The following is a 25,390-nucleotide window of genomic DNA, read 5'->3' as shown; positions in this document are numbered from 1 at the left end:
CATGAAATTGCTGTATTATCTTTTGTTTACGTTGTAGTAACTGCATAAAGATTAAGTCAACTTACCATAAGATGGACGTCACTTGGTATGTAGATATTGGATGGCTTTTATCAATGGATGAGAATCTTTTTATAAAAAAAATTACACCTTGTCTTCTTAATTGCTTCTTCATTTTTCCTTCTTCCTTGTAATCTTTTGTTTGTAGCTCAATTATTTTGTTTATGTTCTTTGCTCCAGTATTATGCAGGCCGGTTAAGCACGCAAGTAAGACCGCAAATAACTTCATTCATAAAGTGAGCTTTGGGTCTTATGGAACTTTGTTCCAGTGTCCATGTCCATCTCAGGTACATGAGTCCATGAGTCGGGTTAAGTTGGGTTCGGTTGATATCTTTAAAGTTTACTTATGAATTAGAGTTTGGTCTACTTATTTTAATAGAATTTATTATTAATTTTAATATTCTTAAATATATTTTAAAATTAAAATTAAATAAAAATAATATTTATCAATATAATAGAGTTTTACATTTGAGCATTTAATTTATTAATTAGTAAATAGAGTATGAGTTCGAATCTTTTTTTTTTTTTAAAAAAATAGTATTTTGAACTCAACTCAAGTTTAAAAAATCATGTTCAAGTAAATTATTTTATAATATTGATAATTATAGTATTTTTAATATTAAAAAGTAAAAAAAAATGTTAAAAGTTATATAGATGTATTTTTTACTTACAAGTGACTTGCAGTGTTTTGCTATATTTTTAAAAAAATTATGACATTGGTAAAATAATAATAAGATTTTTAATTTTAAAACATAAAAGAAAAGTACTAAAAAGCAAGAGTTTAGTTGTTAAAAAAAGGTCAATATAATTTTGAAATGAAATAAAAAATATATATGCAATTTGAAAAAAAAAGAGTATTATTTATTGTTTGTTATGAAATAAATATTAAGAGAACAACTATAAGAGAAATATAAAAAAAGTATTTAGAGAGAAAAGAAAGTATTTAAAGGGAATAAAAAGATCTTATTCAAATGTGTCTTTACAAATGAAATGAATGACTTAATTATAAGTATAACAATCTTTTGAATTATAATCTTAATTTAATTTTATCTAAGAATTCAAATCATATTGTATATATTGTATCTTGCCTATTGAGTTATTTGACTTAGTCTGCACTTCTTGGGTCATAATATAATGGGCATTCACACATTTATTTATAACATTCTCCCTTGAATGTCCATTGTATTAAGAATATATCTTGTTAAAACTTTAATAGAAAAAAACCTCATGAGAAAAAATCCGAGTGAAGGAAAAAGAGTACATAATTCTTTTCAAGAATACACTTTTAAAATAGTGCATCATTAAAAACCTTATCAAGAAAAATTCAGTGAAAAAAACCTTGATGAAGGAAAAGAGTACTATTACGACCCAAATTTCGGGCCATGATCGGTGCAAGGGCCCAATGGACGTAGTCTACTAAGCCCAAGCAAGACTATTTATTATCCTGCTCATTATCTCATCAAATATTGCTAAGTCATATTTCATAACTTTGAATCAAAATAGTGATAGCTATTACCATCTTATTGTGGCATACTCATTAACATATACATACATTGTCTAAACATATGGCTTAATAATTTTCATTGGGTTTATCTATACACAAAAAAAAAGTACTCAATTTCTAGCGGAGAGACTCGGACGAATATACAGCTACTGAATGCCGAGACACCTACCAATGAAGGAAAAGAGTACAGTTCATATTTTACTCCCTTAATGGTTGCATTATAGAAATCTTTAAAACGATGCATTCCAATTTTTTGTACCAACTTTTCAAATATTGTAATAAGAATGACTTCAGTGAATAAATCTGCTAGATTGTTACTTGATTAAATTTGTTGAACACTAATATCACATTTTTCTTGGAAAACATGAGTGAAGTAGAATTTTGATGAAATATGTTTTGTCTTATCGCCTTTAATGTATCCTTCCTTTAACTGTGCTATACAAGTAGTATTATCCTCATATAACGTTATTGGAATTTCCTTCTTAGTTGATAAGCCACATATTTCTTAAATTGAGTTACAGATTTTAACCATATACATTTACGACTTGCCTCATGAATTGCTAAAATCTCTGCATAGTTAAAAGAAGTAACAATTATAGTTTGTTTTACATAATGCCATGAAATAGCCGTACCTCCATATGTGAACAAGTAAATTGTATAGGATCAAGTTTTTTGTGGATCAGATAAATATCTTGCATATGTATAACCAATTAAATTTGATTTTAATGCATTTGAATAATATAAGCCTATATCCATTATTCTTTGGGGATGTTTAAGTATATAGTTAATTCCATTCCAATGTCTTAATTTAGAGAAGAGCTATATCTTGCTAATAAATTAGAACAAATGATACATCAAGTTATGTATTACCAGCAATATACATTAATGCTCCAATTGCAATAAGATACGGTACTTCAAGACTAAGAAATTCTTTATTATCCTCATGAGATCGGAAATGGTCTCTTTTTTACATCTAGTGACCTTACAACCCTTGGTGAACTCAATGGATATGTTTTGTCCATATAGAATTGTTTTAGACTTTTTGTTATATAATTTGATTGATGGATAAAATTTCATTTGTCAAGTAGTCAATCTAAAAACTCAAATAAAACTTTGTTTTCCAAGGTTTTTCATCTTAAATTCACTTTTTAAGTAATTCACGGCTGTTGATAACTCTCCAGGAGTTCCAATAATGTTCAATTCATCAATATAAATAACAATTATGATAAATTCATATCTAAATCCTTTTATAAAATACATTGGCATATAGGATTATTTCTATAGTCTTCTTTTAACAAATATTCACTAAGATGATTATATCAAATGCGTCCGAATTGCTTTAATCCCAAAAAAGATTTATTAAATTTAATCAAATAAATTTTTTGAGAATTCAAATTTTCTGCTTCGAGCAACTTAAATCCTTCGGGGATTTTCATATAGATATCATTATCAAGTGAGTCATATAAATAGGCTATAACTACATCCATCAAACGTATTTCAAGCTTTTCATGAATTACCAAACTAATTAAATATCAAAATGTAATTACATCCATCATAAAAGAATATGTTTCTTCATAATCAATACCAAGTTTTTGGGTAAAACTTTGTACGACAAGTTGTGCTTTATATCTCATAATCTCATATTTCTTATTTCATTTTCGCACAAACACCCATTTATATCTCACTGGTTTTACACAATTTGGTGTACGAACTACAGGTCCAAAAACTTTATGTTTTGCAAGTAAATTCAATTCCTCAATTCAATTCCTCCTTAATTATGTCTTTCCTCATAAGCCAATCATTTCTTTGTCTACATTTTTCAATAAATATAAGTTCAAGGTCTCCATTTTTCTTTTATAATACGGAGCATTATATTATATACAGAAATATTGTCGACGTTTATTTCATTCTAGTTTCATATTTTCCTGTCATGATATAATTGATTGAGATAACTTTATTTTCAATTATTTATGGTACTTGAATTTCTTTTGAAATTTATATCAGTTATGTCTTCTAGAGTTTCTACTTCCTCTTTCTGACCATCTTGAATAGTTACTCCTTTTCTTTTCGAGGATTTTATCCTTGGAACTGATTGGTCTCCCATGTTTTTGGCTTGTCTTGTCTTATAGGGACATCAACTCTAATAGAAACATTTGCAATTGCAATTTGAGATTTTATTATTCTCTTTAGGTCAGTCAATATGTCTGGTAACTAATTTGCTATTTTTAACAAATGAATTTTCTTTTGAACTTCAAGTTCATATTATTTGTGCTATGATCAAAATTAGACAATGATAATATATTCCAAGAAAAAAAAATTTCAGCTGCTTATTTTCTCTCCCTAATATTGGAAAAACTGTTTCATGAAAATGATAATCGACAAACTTGGCTATGAATAAATCTCCTATTGATAATTCTAAATATTTAATTACAAAGGGAGATTTGTATCCAACATATATTCCTAACCTCTTTTAAGGGCTCATCTTTTTGCATTGTGGAGCAATTGAAACATATACCACACACCCAAAAATTCCTAGATGAGAAATATTTGATTCCTGATCATAAACCAATTGTATAATGGAGAATTTATAATAACTCATTTGGCTTGATGCATACAAATGCTGCTGCATTCAAAATAGCATGCCTCCAAACAAAAATTAAGAGTTTAAATTTTATAAGTAATGACCTTGCAATCAGTTGGAAGTATTGAATAAACGATTCTACTCGACCGTTTTGTGTAACAAAATAAGCAACAAGTTCTGCAACAGTTATTTCAACTAATATGCAGTATTAAAGCTTGAGATGTAAATTTACTAATATTGTCAAGACGAATTGTCTTGATTACATAAGCAGAAAAATATGTTTCCAAACAAATGATTTGGGTAATTAATCTTGTAAATATGAAATTGCAAGTTGATAATAATTACACATTGACCATTTAATTGATGTATCGATTAAAATCGTAAAATATCTAAATAGTTCACATAGTGGATGTATGAATCCACATATAACCTTAAATATGTTTCAAAAACGTAAAGAATTTAGTCCCAACTTTAACTAGTAATAGCCTTATAATTTATTTACCTTGAGAGCAAGCAACACATAAGTATTTCATTAAATTGAAAAATCTTTTGGTTTTTCAATGAATGATCATATTAATTTTCAATAATTTTTTGCATCACTATTGATCCGAAATGGTCTAACCGTGTCACAGCCCAAATCTCGGGCCATGATCGACGCATGGGCCTAATGGGCATAGCCCATTAAGCCCAAGCAAGCCTTTTTATGCAATCCCGATCATCATTCCCAACCATCATTTCTAAAACTACATATTGTAATTCTCTACTAAAATATTTTAGTAACATTTTATATTGACCCAATACTTACAATTTTATTATGTCAAAATAATGTCACTCGTCTGCCAACTCCTAGTGGTATCAGTAATCAAATATACATATTTGACTTATAACATGGATACAAGCGGATTTCATTACATATGCATGTTCACAGGTAACAGACCCTTGACCGTCAACAGAGTGACCGTGGGTGAAGGTACAACTACTGAGATGTTATAGTACCTACCAAGAAAGCAAGCATACGTGGATAACTCAATCTAGGTCCTAGCTGCCTCTAAATCTAAAAACATGAAGTTTAAAAATGTGAGTATAAAACTCAATGAGTAAACATAAGAAGGGAACAAGCATTCAATAGGAAGAATTTGAAAATCATGATGCACTTGTTTCAAAAACAATGCAATTGATTTAATTTCTTACTAAAAACCTCTTATTTCAAACTTTGATTGATAACCTCATAGTGTTTCAAAAACCCATGATCAATCCATGAAGTTAAATGGGTGAAAAATAGGTCAAAATCAAGCAAGGTAGCAAGCACGGCAGCAAGTTTCTCGTTGTAGTGAGAAACGGTCTCAATTTGCATATGTTTAAGTTTTTCTAGCATATATCCCACTGCAAAAGTCCAATTGATCTGATTTTTAGACCATTAGAAAGCTAAGAGGAAGGGCTACAACTTTGATGTTTACTACTTTTCCCAGTTCTGAACGGAAGGTGGTCAAAATCTTCGTCAAAGTGAAAATACTGTACCAGAATTTTGGGACCACCCGAGAGTTTCTCACTATAGCGAGAATCCATTTTCACTGCAGCGAGAATTCTTTTTAGCTGCAGTGAGAAACAGGACTGGTTTGTGCCCCCACCACTTGAAAGTTTCTTGCATTCTCGCTGCAGCGAGATTCAGGGCAGATGACAAATTAAGGGATTTTCACATGCCACAAAATCCATTCCTACCATATTGCACATCAAAGTGAACACATTGACAATAATCAAATTTCTCATTATTCATTTCAATCACATATTATAATCATAAACTTTCTATTACATATACATATATAAATATACATAAACACGTACACCACCCCACTTCATTCATCGTCATAGCCAGGTCATCATCATCGGCTTATGCGCACTCCCTACTTGCATATAGCCGAGTCATCATCGGCTTATGTGTACTCCCTACTCGCACATAGTCGGGTCATCATCAGCTCATGTGCACTCCCACATCGCACATAGCTGGGTCATCATTATCACACAACATTATTCATCAATGCACAACACATATTCATATATATACATACCAACATAATATAGAAGCACATGGATTTATCTTTTTACATATTTCACATTTTCACAACATCAAAACATTTCATCAAGGGCTTGTTCCCATGTGTAATTTAATGAAACCAAGTAAAATCATTTAAATGCTTCATCCCAACACATATGTATTTCCTAAAAACACTTTGATGCAAGTTCACTCACCGGTCTTGTTGATTCTTTTGCTTGACTCTAGCCTCAACTAATGCTCCAAATGGACATGTGAGGCCTTGTTGGAACCTACACACACACAATATCACCAGCAACCCAAATTGGCATTAATATAATTCCAAAAACTCTCTCCTAAATCAAGTTCTGCTAGTTATTCCTAACTAGTTTCTAATTGCTTTTTGATTAGCTATCTATTCTCTCTACTCTAGTATCACTAGAAATAAATAAACAAACCTCAACAATAAAACAACTCACAACTCCAATTACTAGCCATTATCAACAACCTAAAATCAATCCTAATTCATTACTCACCTTGGTAAATTTGTAGTTGAATTCTTTCTCAAGAATACTCAAGCAATCATGAAAAATCCCTCTTTTTCTCTCTCTAAACTTCCAACTAGTGAGAAAAAGTATTAAGGAAAGACTTTTGAGGGTTCTTGAGGTGTAGAAGTGAAGGAGCATGAAAAACCCTATGGAAAAGTGCTCATAAGCATGAGAATTGAAATTAACTTGAAAAAGATATGGAAGTTTCAAAGTTCCTTCCCATGGAAGATGAAGAAAAATGTGAAATGGAGAGAAGAGTTGGGGAAGAAGAAGAAGTTGCTGGAAGTTGCTGAAGCTTTAGATATTTATATCTAAAGTTTATCCAATTCTCATGTAATTTACCAAAATACCCTCCATAAGGTGACTTTGTCTTCTTCTTTCCTTTGGTTCAACTTTTTACTCTTTAAACACTGAGACAAAGTCCATAATGGTGTAGAAGTACTCGAGTTCACAAAAACTTAAAAATTTCTACTCGAGGTGTAAAATGACCATTTTGCCCCTACTGCAAAAGTCATCACTATTTCTATTTCTTTCGTTATTTTATCCTTATTTTCATCATTCATTTATTCCTTAGGCCTACTTAGGCTTTAATAACATCAGAAAACCCACTCGTAGGAGCTCACCAAGAGAAATAATGAAATTACCCCTAGTCAGTGTTATTGCGTCTACTTCAAGTTATGTGTCTATGGAGATCGAAGTTTCACAGGCTTACTTCTGAATTATCCTTTTAACTCAGTAATCAACCTTAAATGGGCATCTGATAAGCTTTATTAGGTACCATATCAAAGTACGGGGTACTACAAATCGGTCCTGCCAAATGTTAAAATCATTAGTAAACTTCTGGTTTACTATGAGCTTCAATTATTCTAATATTTGTGTAGTTTACTCTAGAGACTAAAACAAGCAGTTTTTTTTAACACACTTCCTACTTGAGATAATAGATGTAATATAAAGGTATTAAGTGTCTCTTTTATTCATTGTCTTAATATGATATCTATTTAGACGAATATATTTAAACTTAATGAACTTCTTTTAGACTCAATAATACATCATCTATTATAAACTTTATTCCTTTAAATAGCAAAATATTAGCTTTTTCGGAGCCTACAATTAATTTTGTATTATCAAATATTGTATTGATATTGATTTTTTTCCGTTGTTAAATGAAAAAAAATTTATTGTCTTTAAATATAGTGTGCATTATAACAATATTTGTTAGACATATATTTACATCGTAGATCTTAGATCCAACAATATAAATATCCATAATTTTTTTTAATAAAAAAGGGTATATACAATAAGAAATTCGTAAATTAATATAAACGAACATTAATTATAAAATTAAAACACATAATAAAAACATATCATTTAAATATAATGAGAATATATAAAAGTATCTTTATAATAGAGTTATACTAGAATATACTAACAAATTATTAAAAAATTTTCATTCTTGATATTTTCATTACCAATCAAATGATCAATTCATTTGTCAAGATAAGAAAATCAACAATGGATATTTTCATTACCAATCATATAATTAATTCCTCTTTCAAGACGGACAAACATATTGATGTGCTATATCAATTTGGCCATGGTTAAAATCATCACAAGATGTTTTAATTTTCAGTGATACTTGATAAAATTCAAAATGTACAAGAGGTGCGTGGCCAATGGTTTTTCAAGCCACATTAACGACAATATGTTTTCTATATTCCTTTTATTTTTTTTTATTTTTTCATTATTTATCCACTTTTGGTGGGTTAAAAGTATTCATACACTTTTTATGGGTTACAAATATTCATCCATTTCTTATTAGGTTATCCACTTCTGATGGGTTAATGGGTTACGGTATCCATTCACTTCTGGTGGCAAAATTATCCATTCACTTTTGATGGCAAAATTATCTAGTCACTTTTGGAGGTAAAATTATTTTTAGAATTTTTTTTTATAATTGGGGGAGGGGAGATTCGAACTCTACTCTTTAGGCAGGGGGATTATGCACCAACCAATGAGTCAAATGCTCAGGTGAAAAATTATTCTTAAAATTAAAATAGTAATAGTGTAAATTATTATGACAATCTGTTCGATGTCTATGATTATAATTATTAAATGATGTTGTATTTATTATAAGGAATGGATGGATTCATGATCATGACTATAATTAGTAAATGATATCGTATTCACTTCAAGGAATGAACGGATTTATAATTTTTTATTAGTAGTTCGTTTATCATATTTACTTCAAGAAATGGATATTCATGATTTTTTATTCATAGCCATATAATAGCAAATTCACTTTTCAATCAAGGGATAAAATATAATATATATTGATTTGCTAAAATTAGAAATCAAAAGCCAACTATTGAAATCTTTTTAAAGTTTGAAGATGATGAAAATAAAATAATTTCAAAACTTGAGAGATCAGAGAGGATTGTGCTGGTAACGTGTTATGAAATAAATCTTAAGAGAACAACTATAAGAGAAATATAAGAAAAAGTATTTAGAGGAAGTAAAAAGATCTTATTCAAATGTGTCTTTACAAATAAAGTGAAGGGTCTATTTATAAGCCAACAACCCCTTAGATTATAATTCTAATCTAATTCTATCTAAGAGTTCAAATCATATTACATTTCTTATATTTTACCTATTGAGTTGTTTGACTTGATCTGCAATTCTTGGATTATAATATAATAAATATTCACACATTTGTTCATAGCATTGATATAATAATAATAATAATAATAATAATAATAATAATACTTATTGGATGAGTTTTAAAATCTAAAACAAAGCCCGGCTCAAGTTAGATTGGGCTTTTGGGCTTGCGAGGAGGGATCCGGTCATTGGACATCTCTAAGCCCAATTATTATATTTATTTTATTTCTATTTTAACCTAAATGATTCTATTTATTTAGTTAAAAAAATTGATCTGGTTCAACAATCAACAGTTGATCTCCAAAGGCTGGGAAGGTCTTATGCTTTGTGCCACTGCCCTCTCTGTTTCTCAATTTTCATTTTGCAATGCTTAGGACCCTCATGACAATGAGCAGCCCTAATCATCCTTTTTCAATTCCCTTGAAACCATTCTCAACCCAACCTTTAACAAAGGCCAACCTCAGAAACTTGGTTCTCAACCACTACTCTCATGGAACCTTCTCCAATCTCCTTCACAACGTCATCGCTTTACCATCTGTTCTTCTCACCGCCTGCCAAAACCTCTCCAACTCTCCCCCTTCAACAACAAAAACATCGCTTCTTACCTCTGTTTCCAACCACTTCTCCATTGACCAAATGGGTCATGAAATCTTCCAAAACAAGTTCGATATTTCCTCCTCCTGTGTCAAAGTGGCCCCACCAAGTCCGTCAGGTGAGCCTTTGTTTTTACCAAATTTGAAACTAAAAGTTTTGATTGAAGCTATTAGGATGGTACTCGAAATTGTTTATGATGAAAAGTTTGTGACGTTTTCTTATGGCGGACGTGTTGGAATGGGCAGACATACTGCCGTTAGGTACTTAAAGAACAATGTAACAAACCCAAGTTGGTGGTTTAATGTTTCTTTTTGTCCTAACAAGTTCGATGAGTTTAATGTTGATAAGTTGTGTTTGTTTATTGGTAAGAAAGTTAAGGATGCTATGTTGATTAATGTGATAAAGAAATTGTTTGAATGTCAAGTTGTTAGAATTGAATTGGGAGGGTGTTATTTAGGGAGAGGGTTTCCTCAAGAATGCGGGTTGTGTTCGATTTTGATTAATATTTATTTTGATGGGTTTGATAGAGAAGTTCAAGAGATGAGGCTTCAAATGAATAGGAAGAATCCTAAATTTGACTTGAATGAGCTTGGTTTCAATAACTCAAATGTTTTTTATAAGCCGGAGAAAATGTATGCGGTTAGGTACTTGGATGAGATATTGGTAATTACATCCGGGTCGAAGATGTTCATAAAGGAGTTGAAGGACCGGGTTTTGGATTTTTTGGAAGTGAATTTGGGTTTGAAGGTGGATAGAGTTAAAACGGCTATCCATAGTGCAGTATCAGAGAAGATTAATTTTTTGGGGATGGAACTGCAGGCTGTTCCTCCTTCTGTATTGCATCCCCCTATGTCAGAAAAGGCAATTAGAGCAAGGAAGAAGTATCTTAGACAGAAGGAAGTTAGAGCATTAGAATTGAGGAATGCTCGGGAGAGGAATAGGAAAAAATTGGGTTTGAAAATATTGAGTCATGTCTTTAAGAAGTTGAAGCAGAGTAATAATGGGTTTAACTTTGAATTTCGAATTGAGAATGAAGTCACAGAAATATTCAGGACTTGGGCAGATGAAGTAGTCCAAGAGTTTTTGCAATCCTTGGAAGGACGATGGAACTGGCATCGACTGCTCTCTAGAGGTGATTTTTTATCTTTAAGACATATTAGACATCAGTTGCCACAAGATCTTGTTGATGCTTATGACAAATTCCAAGAACAAGTTGACAAGCATTTGACACCTATCAAAGCTAGAAATGCATTGGAGGAGGAAGAAAGGAGAGTAATAGAAGAAGAAGAGCAGAAATATGCTGAGCACACGGTAGATGATCTGACCAAGCTGTGTATGAAAGTTTCTGCACCTATAGAACTGGTTAGGAAGGCTGTTAGAATGGCTGGTTTTACAAATAACATGGGTCGCCCCAGGCCAGTTAGCTTACTATTCGCATTGGAAGATACTGACATTATTAAGTGGTATGCTGGTGTCGGGAGAAGATGGCTTGATTTCTTCTGCTGCTGTCACAACTTCAAAATGGTGAAAACAGTTGTTTCTTATCACCTGAGGTTCTCTTGTATTTTGACATTGGCACAAAAGCATGAATCCACCAAACACGAAGCAATTAAACATTACAGTAAAGATTTAAAAGTCTCTGATATGAATGGAAATGAAGAAGTTCACTTCCCAACAGAGAGGGATGTTAAGATGATGGGTGACAAAAATCTTTCAGATCCAAAACCTGTGGATGGGGCTATATCTTTGACTTTGATCAGATTGGCTTCTGAGGAGCCATCACATTCTTGTGTTGCTCATTTTTGTGACAGGACCGATACAATCATGTACAGAGTTAGGTTACTGCAAAATCATCTAAATTTGAATCCCTCAGATGAAGCACAGTGGGTGAAGGGTATGGGTGCTATTCATGAAAGCTTGAATCGGAAATGCCTGTCACTTTGTGCTGATCACATAAATGATTTATACATGGGTAAAATCACCCTTCAGGACATAGACTGCACTTCATTTGTTGAAGTGGACTGAGTCATTTCTCTTTTGGTTTTGGATGTGTCAGTGCTAATTGTGAATTATGCTAATGATCTGCAGCCAAAGGGCAGAAATTGATTTTAAAAAAATAAATAGATAAAATGCTGGAGTGAAGCCAAGTAAGTTATTTGCATGTCATTCTCAATTTGGTTGATAGATACTCAGAGGTTTAAGCTAGGTCTTCTCCGTCACTATGGTATGTAATGAATTCTTGAAGTTATGACAGAGACTTATTTATACCATGAAAGTTAAAAGTCATTTTTGGTGATTAATTCTCGGTGTACAAATTGTTTGTGGGAAACAGCTTGGTGGCCAAAACACGCAAACACATAAATATGTATGTACAAGGGGTTCACCCCCAAGATTCAAAAGACTTAACTCTGAACTTGTAACCTCATCAGCTGGAAGACTCACATTGGCAAACCCCAACTTGGTCAAAAACTTCTTCCTAATCATCGGTTCTTTATGTATCACTGTGAGGATAATGTTCAGCTAAGCTCTTCATGAAGCTCGCTATCCAAGTGTTGTAATTCCCTCTGATGCTCACAGGTCAATAAAGCTCTAGTATTCCAAAAACAGACTCTCTTGTACTTCCATCTGCTTCTGCATCATGAAACCTTCCGCATACACTGCACCATATACATTCGAAGTCTTGAGCGCACTAACCCGTGATCCTACGCAAACCGTTATCATAACTAGCCTATTGGTCCCCTAAGTTTTCTGAAAGCTTTTCGAAGTAACCAAAAATTCCTTCACGTTTTCATGTCCTCCAACGTTTACCCACCTCTCCTCTTCTCTCCAACCTTCCTTTTCTTGTTCGATGCCATCACCTGAAACCGTTCTCTGCTCTCAATCTCACCCGCCCACTCTCCCCTTCTTCTTCACTTCTACATTCATGCAAAAACCTTAGAAAATTAAAACAACTCCATGCTTCTTTAATACTCTCATTTGGGAACTTTCTCCCCACTTCCTGGGCCTCAAGGCTAATATCTTTTTATGCCCATTTCAATGATCTTGAAACCGCTGTTTTGGTTGTTAAGTCTTTGAAACAAGCTGATACAATAACATGGAATCTGATAATAAAATCCCATGTTGATTTTGGATACATCGAAAAGGCTTTATTCTTGTATAGAAAGATGAGAAAAGAGGGGGTAAAACATGATCGTTTTACGTTTCCAATAATTAATAGAGCGGTTCGGTCGATTAATGCTGATGCAGAATTTGCAAAACTTATTCATTGCGTTGCTGTGAAAATGGGTTTTGGATTTGATTTGTATTTTGGGAATACAATGGTTGAGGTCTATGGAAAATGTGGGTGTTTTAGTAATGCTTATAAGATGTTCGATGAAATGTTTGAGAGGGATTTGGTTACTTGGACGTCTATGATTTCTGGGTGTTTTTATGAGGGAAACGTTGTTGAGGCTTTTACATTGTTCAAGAAAATGAGGCTGGAAGTGGAACCCAATGCAGTGACTGTGATTGTCTTGTTGCAGGGTTGTTCTAGATGGGGAAGTTTTATTGGTGGGAAGCAAACGCATGGCTATGTGATCAAAAGTGGCGTATTGGCTGATGGATCTGTACTAAATTCTGTTTTGAAGATGTACACAACAATGGGTTCTGTTGAAGAAGTTGAGACGTTTTTTAGGGAAATTTTTCAGAGGGATATAGTTTCCTGGAATACTTTGATTTCCTACTATTCACTAAGGGGAGATGTTGGAGAAGTAGCAGACAGGTTCTGTAAAATGCAGGTTGAGGTAAAGGTCAGCATGGAGACACTAACCCTTGTCATATCAGCGTTTGCAAAGTCTGGGAATCTATCACAAGGTGAAATATTACACTGTTGTGCCCTAAAATTGGGTTTAGATGATGATGTTTTGCAGACATCTTTGTTGGACTTTTATGCGAAGTGTGGGTTGTTAAAAAACTCGATTCAACTTTTTAAAGGAATCTCAAGTAGAAATAGCATTGCATGGAGTGCCATGCTATCAGGTTACATTCAAAATGGATTTTTCAAGGAGGCCATTGTGTTATTCAAGGAAATGCAAGCTGCAGGTCTTCACCCCACGTCTGAGATTCTGGGAAACATAGTTCACGCGTGTACCCATGTAGGTGCATTAGAAGTGGGTAAAGAAATTCATGGCTATTCTATAAAGAACATGTTTCATAGTCCTAAGAAAGAGGGGACATACTTAGAATTAGAAACCTCTATCTTAAACATGTACATTAGAAATGGAAGCATCTCTTCTGCCAGAGCGTGTTTTAATAGAATGTTGGTGAAAGATATAGTGGCTTGGACATCAATGATTGAGGGCTATGGGATTCATGGACTTGGTTCTGATGCCCTGAAACTTTTTGACCAAATGGTGGAGGAAGGAGCAACACCAAATTGTGTAACTTTCTTGAGTTTGCTATCTGCTTGTAGCCACTCTGGCCTTGTGAGTGAAGGCTGCTACGTCTTTTATTCCATGAAATGGAGGTTCAGCATTGAACCTGATTTGGATCATTACACTTGCATGGTTGATCTTTTGGGGCGAGCTGGAAAACTCAAAGAGGCCTTGGCAACAATCATGAAGATGTTGGCTTTCCCTGACAGCCGGATTTGGGGTGCTCTTCTCGCTGGTTCTAGAGTTCATGGACACAAAAAAGTTGGGGAATATGCTGCGCATCGGCTTTTGGAACTGGAATCTGACAATGTTGGGTATCACACACTGCTCAGCAACGTACAGGCTAGTACTGGACAGTGGGCTGAAGTTGAAGAAGTTAGGAGAGCTATGTTTGAGAAGAATTTGAAGAAGCAACCAGGGTGGAGTTACATAGCGGAAAACAAACACATACATTGTTTTGTGTGTGGAGATAAGTCACACAATCAAGTTGAAGAAATTTATGAAGTATTAGGATGCTTAATTAGGCAAGCACAGGAATTTGACAGTGTCTAGTGTACAAATTTGATGAGTTGATCAGTTACGTTGTTAGAATAATCTATAACATACTTGGGGCTTCTTGATTTTGCCCCGTGTGAGCTTAAAGAGTGGTCATGAGGCTTCAAGAAGGAGGTTTTAATGCTCTAACAGGTTTTCAATAGAAATCCCAAATTGCCCATGTGTGTGAGTAAAACTTAAAAATAAAGAAGGCTCCTAAACAATTCTACCAGAGTGCAATAGTGGAAACAGAAAGAAAGAAAAAAAAGGGTTGGTAACAGATCTGAAGAAAAAATAGAAGAAGATGAATTTACAACAAATCCTCACAAAACGGCTAGACTTTGTTATTTCTTTGGGTCTTTTCTAACAAAAAAAAAATGAGAGCAAAAATAAATGGGGTTGGTCTTAGTTGTTCTCTCTTTCTAAACAGAAGGAAAAACTGTTGTGACAACAAAAGTTCAGTCTTGGAGAAAGAGAGAGATAGAGAGATATCCACAGGCGGTCGGTGCACATTAAACTTCTCTGGTAATTTTGCTTCCTCTATTTCAGGGCAGAGGGAGGAAGGGAAAAGAGGCTGAAGCAAAGAGCGAGAAAAAGAGGGGATGCAAGGAGGTCCATGTACAATGCATGGGTCATACTCTAGTAGTTTGTAATGGCTAGGCCATTGGTGCCTACGGTCATTTCTCGAAAGGTAGCCTGAAAGGCATAATAGGTCTGCTGCTAGCATGGTCCCCTTTGGTTAAGGTGATTTTTAAGCCTGAAAGGATGAGGGAATGAACACAAGGATAGGGAGAGGAACATGAAAAAATGGGAAGGATTATATAGCTTATTCAAAACTATGTCGTTTTAAAGAAGGATGAAAGAACAAAAAAAGATCAAATAACACATTAGCTGCAGCGTGGCATGTGATTAAATTGTATGGATAGAAAATGTCAATTGATATTAGATTTAAAGTTAAATTATGTAATTAGTTTTTGTACTCTACAAAAAAAATGATTTTGTCCATGTACAATATTTTGTGCAAATTGGGTCTTTGTACTTTGTCATTTTGTTAATTTTAATCCATAACTTTAACACCATTAAATTTTATCGTTAAGTATGTTGATGTGGTATTTTGACTAAGCTTATTGACATTAATTGAAGTAACGTGGCATTGAATATGTGATGTGGTGTTGACTATGTGCTGATATGGCAGTCGTTGGCATTTATGTTGATGTGGCATTTATTGACTTGAAAAAAATGTTGACATGACAAAATGCTAAGTTTAACAAAAAAAATATTAACAAAAACATCTAAACCCTAAATTGAATGAGATTAGCATAAAGATTAAGAGAGAAAAAATAACACCCAAAATGAGAGAATCAAGAGAGGGAGAGTTGTATTTGGTTTTGAATATGGAATTGAAGGATAGAGAAAATATGACGGAAACAAAGTTTACTTATTTAATGGCCACTGACATTGGAAATCATAATAGAAGAGGGAGAATCAAGAGAGGGAGAGTTGTATTTGGTTTTGAATATAGAATTAAAGATAGGGAAAGCACCACGGAAACAAAGTTAACTTATTTAATGGCCACTGACACTGGAAATCACAATTGAAAACATTTACAGTGCTGTTAAACGTTGATCTTTCTATTGTTTAAAAGGAAAATCTATGTTTTTCTCCCATCTTCTTATTCCATTGTTAGCTTAATAAATAAATGTGTAAATAATAGTAATGTTGTAATTTTTGGCTACAATTCTCATTAGAATTCAAGCACCAAAATGAGTATGCCACATCATGATTCAAGGTTGAGGATTATTTAAATATAGGGATCTATGACGGATAAAAATAAAGGTGACTGGACAGCTTTTTCATGGTGTTTGTTGGCAATTTGAGCAAAAAGGTGTCTTAAGAGGCAATCAAGGGAGCCTTCGAAGAATATGGATAGGTGAAGGATATTTTCATCCCTCAAAGACATATTCAAGAGAAAAATAGAGGTTCAAACTTTGCTTTTGTTAGGTATATGGATATAAATGAGATGTAGAAGACCTTGAAATGGGGGAATCATCAGTGGATGGATGGTAAAAGGTTACTAGTCAAGAAAGTTGAATCGGTGAAAAGATGGGCATTAAGTCGAAAAGAGAAGGTAGTCCACCTATAAGATCACCACGGAGAGATTTTCAGTCATATTAAGAGATGATTATGGGTGGAGCTATCATCAACAAGAAATAGGCAAAAAAGAAGGACGATGTGAACTTAAAGGGGGACATGAAGGTGTTGAAGTTTGTGGGAGGTGCAAAGGAGAAAATAACACAAAAGTAAGAAGATGTGAAAGATGTGAGAAAGGATTAACAAAAAGGGAATAGAATAGTGACAGCCATCACGAGTATTCTCGATGAGGAAATGAAATGGGTCTCATGTAGCATTGTAGGGATCTTAAAGCATTGTGTAGATGGTTCGATGACACGAAAGGGATTAGCCATGGAAGGATTCTATGTTCAGGTAAGGGCAGTGGAAGAGCTTACATTCTTGATAACCTTTGGGGAGCAAGAAGAGATGATTATTGCAACGGATAACCCCAATGAGCTCTTTCAAAAGTGGTTTGTAATAGTTAAACCTTATTTGGATTCTAGCATTGACAGAGAAGCATAGGTGTGGGTGAGAGTACGTGAGATGCCAGTCCATGTTTGGCATGTTCAAACATTCAAGATGATTATTGGGTACTAGGGAACATTTATGGGAGTTGATAGGAGTACGTATAAGAGGAAGCGGTTCGATATTGGAAGTTAAAAGTAGATTAATGATTCCCAATAGAGCGATATTAGAAGCCAAAGGTAAGTCTTTTCTCATATCTGTCAAGGTAGTAGGGGAGAAATTGAACAAGTCTCTAGAATGCTATTTAACAAATAAGGAGGTGATCCAAGAGGTATTGAAGCTGTCAAGGAAGTATCACGGTGGTGGAAAGGGAGGAGAAAGTGGTGGCGGTAAGAGAAGAAAGGTGGAAAAACAACAGATAAAATAATTTCAAAAAGAGGGCTTCAAGATAAGGGAAAGTAAAATCATAATGTTAGAGGAATCAAAAGAATTCAAAATAAAGAAAAGGCAGGTTGTTGACATAGGTACGATGGAGGTAAAGAAAAGTTCACAATTTGGAAACGAGGTACGTAGGTCAATGGTGACAAGAAAGGGCATTGACAGGGGACAAAAAGGCGAAGAAGTTTTAATAAAAAAAGATATATAGGGGATGGTGTAAGGAAGTAAGGAAAATATGGCAACGATTTGAAAAGTAAGGAATGTAAGTGGGATGTTGACATAAAGGACTTTAAACAAGGATACAAAAAGGCAATGATTCGGGCTTAAAGAGCCAAATAAAAGTTATGAGAAAGGAGATATAAAAGAAAGGCTTAATAATGTTAGGAAAGTGAAAGGCTTAGATGACAAGGAACTTAGACCTAAAAAGGGAAAGGTGAGCATAAACCAAACAAATGGGTTGTAGGGCTTCAAAGCCTAGGTCTAGGTTCATTTCAACTAGGAAAAATAGAGGGCTAAGCGATAATACCTCATTAAACCTGAAAAGGTTGTTTTTCTCAACAGAGTATATCTTTAAGAGATCAAGTCAAAACTTAAGTCAGGGAAAGGAATTGGGAATTAAGGTAAGGAAATTTGAGTGAGAAGCCAGATCTTAATAAAGGGTGATTTGTGAGAGAAAAAAGTAGTAAGAGGAGAAAGGATATCAAAAGAGAAGGAAGTGGTAAAAAGGAAAGATGAATAGGTTGAAAACACAAGCAGTGAAAAGTTGTTCACTAAAAGAGCCTTTGAAAAAGGAGAAAACATGGTTGAGAGGGAGGGTTTACAATGGTTGTTGAAAATTGTGAGAGAGAGTGACGAGGAAGAAAGGAGTTTGGAAAAGAAGGGAATATGGAAACTTAAGCAGAAGTGTGAAAGGGATACAATTGGTCGATAGATACTTACTAAAAGGTAAAAGGCAACAAGGCAGCTCGAGAAAAGGAATTGGTAAGCTAAGATAGAAAATAGGGAAGAAGAAGAGTAGGTTTAGATTATCAAAAGGTAAATCTTCAAAAAGAAGAAGGAAAAGGATCAAGGAACAAATCAAGGAGGAGATGAGGTTAGAGTGCGATGGTGAAGACCAAATTAAGGGAAGTAGTGTCTCAGATACTGATATTAGGATGAGGAATGTAGTATCAATGAAAGATGTAGAGGAAATTTAGGAATTAAGCAAAAAACTTGGATTAAGTTTTCAAGAGGAGAAAAAGGATGTGATCTTGAAAATTGTTGATAACTCTATAATATAGAGTTATTTGGGCTTAATTTTGATAGTAATTTAGCTTAGTTCTTGTAGTAATGCATAGAAATTAGTAGGTTTTATTTAATTATTTTAAATTAGTTAATTTAGGTGATTCAATATAATCATGGTTAATTTTATGCTTAATTTGGTGTTAATATGGTTAAGATAGGTTGTTATTGATTTATTTGTGCTTTTGTAGGTATTTGATGAAAGAAGAATTTTAGTAAAAGAATGAGAGCAATTTCAAGATGCAGACTTCTACTGCACATGTTTCGATATTTCAACCATAACTCTCTCTATAGAGCTCCAAATAAATCTATTCTTGGACCATTGGAAAGATAAGAGAAAAATCTACAACTTTCATGTTTACAGTTTGCCCACTTCGGCCTGTAAGATGGTTAAAAACCTTATTGAAATTGACACACTGTAGCAGTCCTAGAGCAATTACGATTTCTGTTAATTAATTGGGCAAGAATGTGACTCACATAGTCTGATAAGGAAATCCCAGCTGAAATTGACTTCTGTCTTCATCCAACTTGGCTTAACTTCAAAACTTATAAAAACAACATTTCAGAGGAATAAAGAGAGGAAGGAAACACCAGTTTGAAAGTTGAGAGTCAAGCCGCAAAGTCATTGAAGCTGAGAAGATTTTGAAGGATTCAAGAAGACTTGGATGATCAAGATTATAATTCTTGAGTTCATCTTTTTGATTATTCTTTTATTTTCTTAGTTTGATTTTATTGTTTAAATTTTATTCAATGATGATGTGTGACTTGATGGGGAACTAATTTATTAATTTAAGATTATGATTGAACTCAATATATAGTCTGATTTATTTATCTCTCTTTTACTTATGTTTGATAGATTTAAGTTGTTTATTTTATTTTGTTCTTAATGCTTCTAATTGCCTGATCACCAATTAGATTGAATTGGAAACCTAGGTTAAACCTTGACGAAGGAGATTTAGGTAGACCTAGAATAGAATACGTATGATCGAATATACTTAGTTGATTAGGTGATTTGATTTGCATATAAGGTAGACATACACCTATAAGCCATACATAGCCAAAATTAGAGCACAAACTTAATGAATCTTTCTTCAATTTAATTTGCATAGACATATAGTAAATTAATTGGGAGAGGTATTTTTATGAGAAACTGGACAGAGACTTGTAAATAATTTAAGACTCTAAGTTAGCAATGTAATCCATTAAACTAAGTTAAGAGAGAGAGACAATAATCAGATGAAGTATTGTGGGATATTATAATCTTAGGTCTGGTAGTTGAGTGAAGTTTTAATTTAGTAGTTTTAATTTTTCTTTTTAATAATTTTAAAATTTGGTTGTTTGAATAAAATTAAGGTGTGTTAATTTTAGTAGTTAATAGTAGGAACTAAAACAATTCTCCATGGGAACGATACTCTATTCATTACTATATTACTTGTTAATGATACATGCACTTGTATGAGAAATCAACAACAATTGTAGCATTAAAAGTAGCAGATAGGGGTGAGAGCCAAGCTCAATAAACGAAAGGAAAACTGTGATCTTAAAGGTTTAGGTGGGTTTGATGTTGTAGTGGAGTGTCTTTTGCATTTGGGGTGGGGGTGCTGCTACATTGTGAAGCAACAATGCTTCGTGGTTATCGCTTGTGGCTTATTGGGACTGCTGACCAATGGTTTTGCCCTTGGCTAAGCAGATTTCATAATTGAGAAGTGATGAAATTGAAATGCAATAGGCTTTATTGAGGAATTTTACTTTTATTGTTGTTGTCCGTTACAAGTTTGGTGTTGCATTTGTGTATGGTTGACTTTTGAGTATAGGAAAGGTCAAAACTTCAGAACTATGTTTAAGATTAGTCTTTTAGGTAGTGCTTGTTGTGTCTTGATGGTTGTGTCCATTTTTAGGTATTGGAAATGACTCTTATTGCTTATGGTTTTTTTGCAATGAAAACTTTTAGAAGTGGTCTATTGTTTTGCCTATTCCAACTACTTAATGCCATCAAAAGTCTTTTGCCAAAATGATAAAGATTTTTCATGGCATAATTGGTTAAGGATGAACAAATTTAAGCTTTTCAAAAAAAAAATATTTTAAATATTCTTAGCATATGCATCACCAAGTATGCGCCTCTTTCTGTTTTACATAAGCACTAGTATTCAATGTCCATGGTTAAAGAAAAATAAAACTATTTTGCAACTCTAAATCGACAATCTAATCATATTTGAAAATTGATAATTGCATATAAAATGGCATGCACTCCCATACTCTTTAATTGGTGTTGCAAATTGAACGCAATCAAGATAACTAGGTAAGCTTCTTAGCCTGATCAATTAAATTTAAATGAGAGGGGCATAGACTTAAGCTTCGTAAGTCAACAATCCTTTTTGTTCAAAAGGTGAGTTTGACTTTGACAAGTTAAAAGATGAAGATGATTTTTATTACGATGTCTTGGTGGTGAGATCTCAGGAGATCTAGAATGAGAGAACCGTGACACCTTGACCTAGAGGACTTGAGCCTTGATTTGCCTTTGTATGGGGAGAGTTGATAATCTATTTGAGGTCCAAGACAAGATTTTAACCATTCGCTTATGGTAGGGCATTTATCTCTAAGACTAAGACTTCGAATAGGACTCTGGCATTGATTATGAACTGTGATACGAGAAACACTTCTACTGTGTACGTGGTTTAGTTCAATTCGAAATAAAATAAAAATTTTTAAAGAATAAAAAAGATGTTTCAACATAGAATAATGGTTGTAAGGTTTCTTTTAAAAAAAATTTTATTCAGTAATTGCCACATCAACAATTATCATGCTAGTATTTGCCATGTCAACATTTTCATGACATTAGCATTGTCATGTTACATCAACACATAGTCAATGCCATATTAGCAAGAAATGCCATATTAGCTTGGTCAAAAATACTAAGTTAACATACTTAATGGTGAAATTAAACAGTATTAGAGTTAGGAATTGAAATTAACAAAATAACAAAGTACGGGATCCAATTTACACAAATTATTATGCAATGACTAAATCCATAATTTTTGTAATGTATAGGGATTAATTGTATAATTTAACCTAGATTTAATGGCAGTTGATTTTTGTTAGGATTAAGGATTTATTGGAATACGTTTAAGAGCCAAACATAATTCAAATTTAAAGATTCATTTGGATACAATAAAAAAAGAAAAACTTACTTGAAATAATAGTTATTGTTGAGGTTATTTTATTATTTAAAAATTTTTCTTTTTTTTCTTCCCAACCCTAGTCAGCCCAAATGACACACCGTGCACCCAACCAAGGGCCATTGTTGAGGTACTGAATGTTTTTTTTTTCCTCACTATATTTGTTCCTATCCACCATCCACCATCAACCCTTTGGCTTCTCTAAAGGAAAGCTTGAAAAGGGAAACTTGAAAAAACCCTATTCCAACAAACCAGGCTTTGTAATAAAAAAATTCAATTCTTTGTGGTGAGGTCTCTTGTGCAAGATATGCAAGTTCACTAGTATTTTTCCACTGTTTTTTTCTTATCTCCATACAAATTACTATTGTTAAGTAAATATGCAAATATATAGTACAGGATTTTGTTGCACAAATTTTAGAGGCTGATTTAAAGATTGTCATGATAAAAACTTGAATGAAATCCCAAAAAATTGCAGGTCACATCACATATAGCATTAATCGATAGTTTAGTTTGGAAGAATTTTGAGAATCACTAGAATTGAAGCTTGAAAGAATCAAGTAGAGCATGTTGGATGCTTAGTTTTATCCAATAAATGCAATTATTAAAATGTGACATTGAGTGCCACGACCTGGTACTCTCTTCGAGTCCATGACAACCGCCGCGATGTCTCGATAGACATACCTTACTCAGAATGTCAACCAAAACCTCACAAGACTCTAGCATCAGTTTTTCGTCTCTCTTGTGAGCAACGGTTACTAAATATCATGTTTTAAAAGAATATAGACTATTTTCAAATCAAAGACAATCAAAAAGTAATTTCTACTGCACATGGGTATTTTGGTCATTTTACCCAAAAATTTTGAAACCTGCTAAAAATACAGTATATGAATGAAAAATATACATTTCATATAAAAAATATAAATCTAGATGTCTAAATCATCTTTTTAAAGTGAATTTATAACTAATAGAACCAAATAAAAATATTGGATAAAATATTTCATTTTCATATAAAACAATATTTATAAAATTCTACATAAACAATTACTGTAGTGTAATAACAAAATAAATTCATATACATAATAGCACATAGTGCCAGGGTATACAAAAATATTTTACAATGACATGTGAGCCCCAAAATAACAAAAATAAACAGGACTGTAGACCTACAATTTCTAAGGGTGCAAATCCAAAAACAAACCCTTGACGAAATCGACTGTCTACAGACTGCTCTGAACCTGAAATGGGTGAAAAGAATGGGGTGAGTTTTTATAAACCCAGTGAGTAAGCAAGGTTCATTTATAACATCTAAAGTCGAGTAAATGGAGACAATTAAAACATCTCTTCATAATATGATTCATAACATTAAAACTAATTTCAACCATATAAAACAATTACATTTCATCAAAAATAATCAACAAGGCTTATGGCTCTCTTAAAACTTGTCTCGTGCCAAAACTCGTACTTGATGACACCTTGCGCCGGGCATCCAACCGAGTCTGTCAAGGCTGTTAAAATAACATATACACATAAAACATGTTTTTACGTTTAAAAATGTAACTGTTCCTTGGCGTTGGCTAAGTTTCACCCTCACGTAGTGGTTCAGCGTGAAGTGAACTCTAAACTACCTTAGGAGATACCCTCCACGCCTTTCATACTAAGGTAAAATATAACGGGGTTTACTATGCCCTTTTAATAGGCTGGTCCACGGAAACCCGCCCACTGCAGTAAGCTAATCAATTATCCCATCAAATCAATAAAATTTCGACAGTATGACATGGCTAATATGATATTACCCTGCCTGTCAAGGTAAAACAAAACAGTTCATATATTCCACACAAACACAAATCTAGCCATTCATGCTGTCACATTGTCATAAGTCATCAATTCAAACCATATGTCAAAACATATATATAACACAAGTATATAGTCTCCACTTACTCAATTTCCAAAACCAGGATTCAATTTCAAACCAAATTATGAATCTGATTTCATTTAACGAACACTTCAGTTATAAAACATAATAGTTTACAATTTAAATTTATTATTCTTTAAAATCATAAAAACAAGTAGAAACTACTTTAGATAGTTAAGATGATCGTCTATTTACTCACAATAACGGGAGTACTCCGACTCCTAGTCCTCGGGTACGATATCCTTACCCTTACCAGAGGGCTCATCACCTATACATAATGCACAACAAGTAATTCAATATACTTGTGCCAAACTGTTATAAGACTATTTTAGGCTCTTTATGAATGCATGAAATTGAATGAGAAGTGTTCGAATAATCACTTAAAGATGGTATTCTACGTAAGTTCAATTGTTGTTAGACTTAAATGGTATTCGACCTAACTCACACTATACACTGTTTAATTAGCCAAAACATCCAATTCAACTCCAAATATATTCATTGCACTTTCGATACTCCAATAAGTCTGTATACCTCATTAGAAATCAATTCTAAGTCCATTTACTAAAATTTTCTCATTATCGTTCAAGTCGTTTACTAAAGGAACTATACTTTTCGATAACCATTTTCGATATCCAACATCACAAATCATCAAATACGAGCTAGATAACATGAAATATGACAAAATTCATCTTCAAAATATTCCCTATAGAATTCGTCCATTTATGGTTTGATGAAGAACATGTTATTTTCTTGCTTGTTTTTCATACCAAATATCACAAAACACTAAAAACACCTAGATAGCCTAAAATCTATCAAAAACCATCATCAAAACCTTCCCCCCCTTGATTCGGCCAGCATGCTTCCATAATGAAAACTTGAGTTTCAACCATAGAAAATGAAAAAGAAAGCACGGGTACGATAGATCCTAAGCTAAATTACGAAATCTTACCTCTGATCGCTTCGTTTTTCGAAAATCCAATGAATTTCTCTTGAATTTTTCCTCCTTAGAGTTTTTCTATTCTTTCCCCCTTTGTCCTTTGGCTTCCACGGCAATGAGAGAGTGAATGGGAGAGTTTATGTTGGTTTATA

At 33.2% G+C, this 25,390-nt stretch overlaps 2 protein-coding genes across 2 annotated transcripts; both read left to right on the top strand.

The window, feature by feature from the left end:
• Positions 9,679-12,132, top strand: LOC18594950. The gene has a single exon (XM_018122266.1). It carries the CDS (start codon positions 9,744-9,746, stop codon positions 11,994-11,996), a length of 2,253 nt encoding a protein of 750 aa, XP_017977755.1. The 5' UTR covers positions 9,679-9,743; the 3' UTR covers positions 11,997-12,132.
• LOC18594952 (putative pentatricopeptide repeat-containing protein At3g01580) lies at positions 12,743-15,025 on the top strand (the record flags this gene model as incomplete). Its single annotated transcript, XM_018120965.1, has 1 exon — positions 12,743-15,025. A coding segment is annotated over one exon (2,193 nt), but the record flags the coding sequence as incomplete, so codon positions are not given.

Source organism: Theobroma cacao, chromosome 5, assembly GCF_000208745.1.
Source record: "Theobroma cacao cultivar B97-61/B2 chromosome 5, Criollo_cocoa_genome_V2, whole genome shotgun sequence".
Taxonomy (NCBI): Eukaryota; Viridiplantae; Streptophyta; class Magnoliopsida; order Malvales; family Malvaceae; genus Theobroma; species Theobroma cacao.
Note: the sequence above shows the minus strand (reverse complement) of the source record. Positions and strands in the feature narration are given on the sequence as shown.

Coding starts and splice junctions, on each gene's coding strand:
- LOC18594950 (XM_018122266.1), top strand. CDS start 9,744: ATGCTTAGGACCCTCATGACAATGAGCAGCCCTAATCATCCTTTTTCA.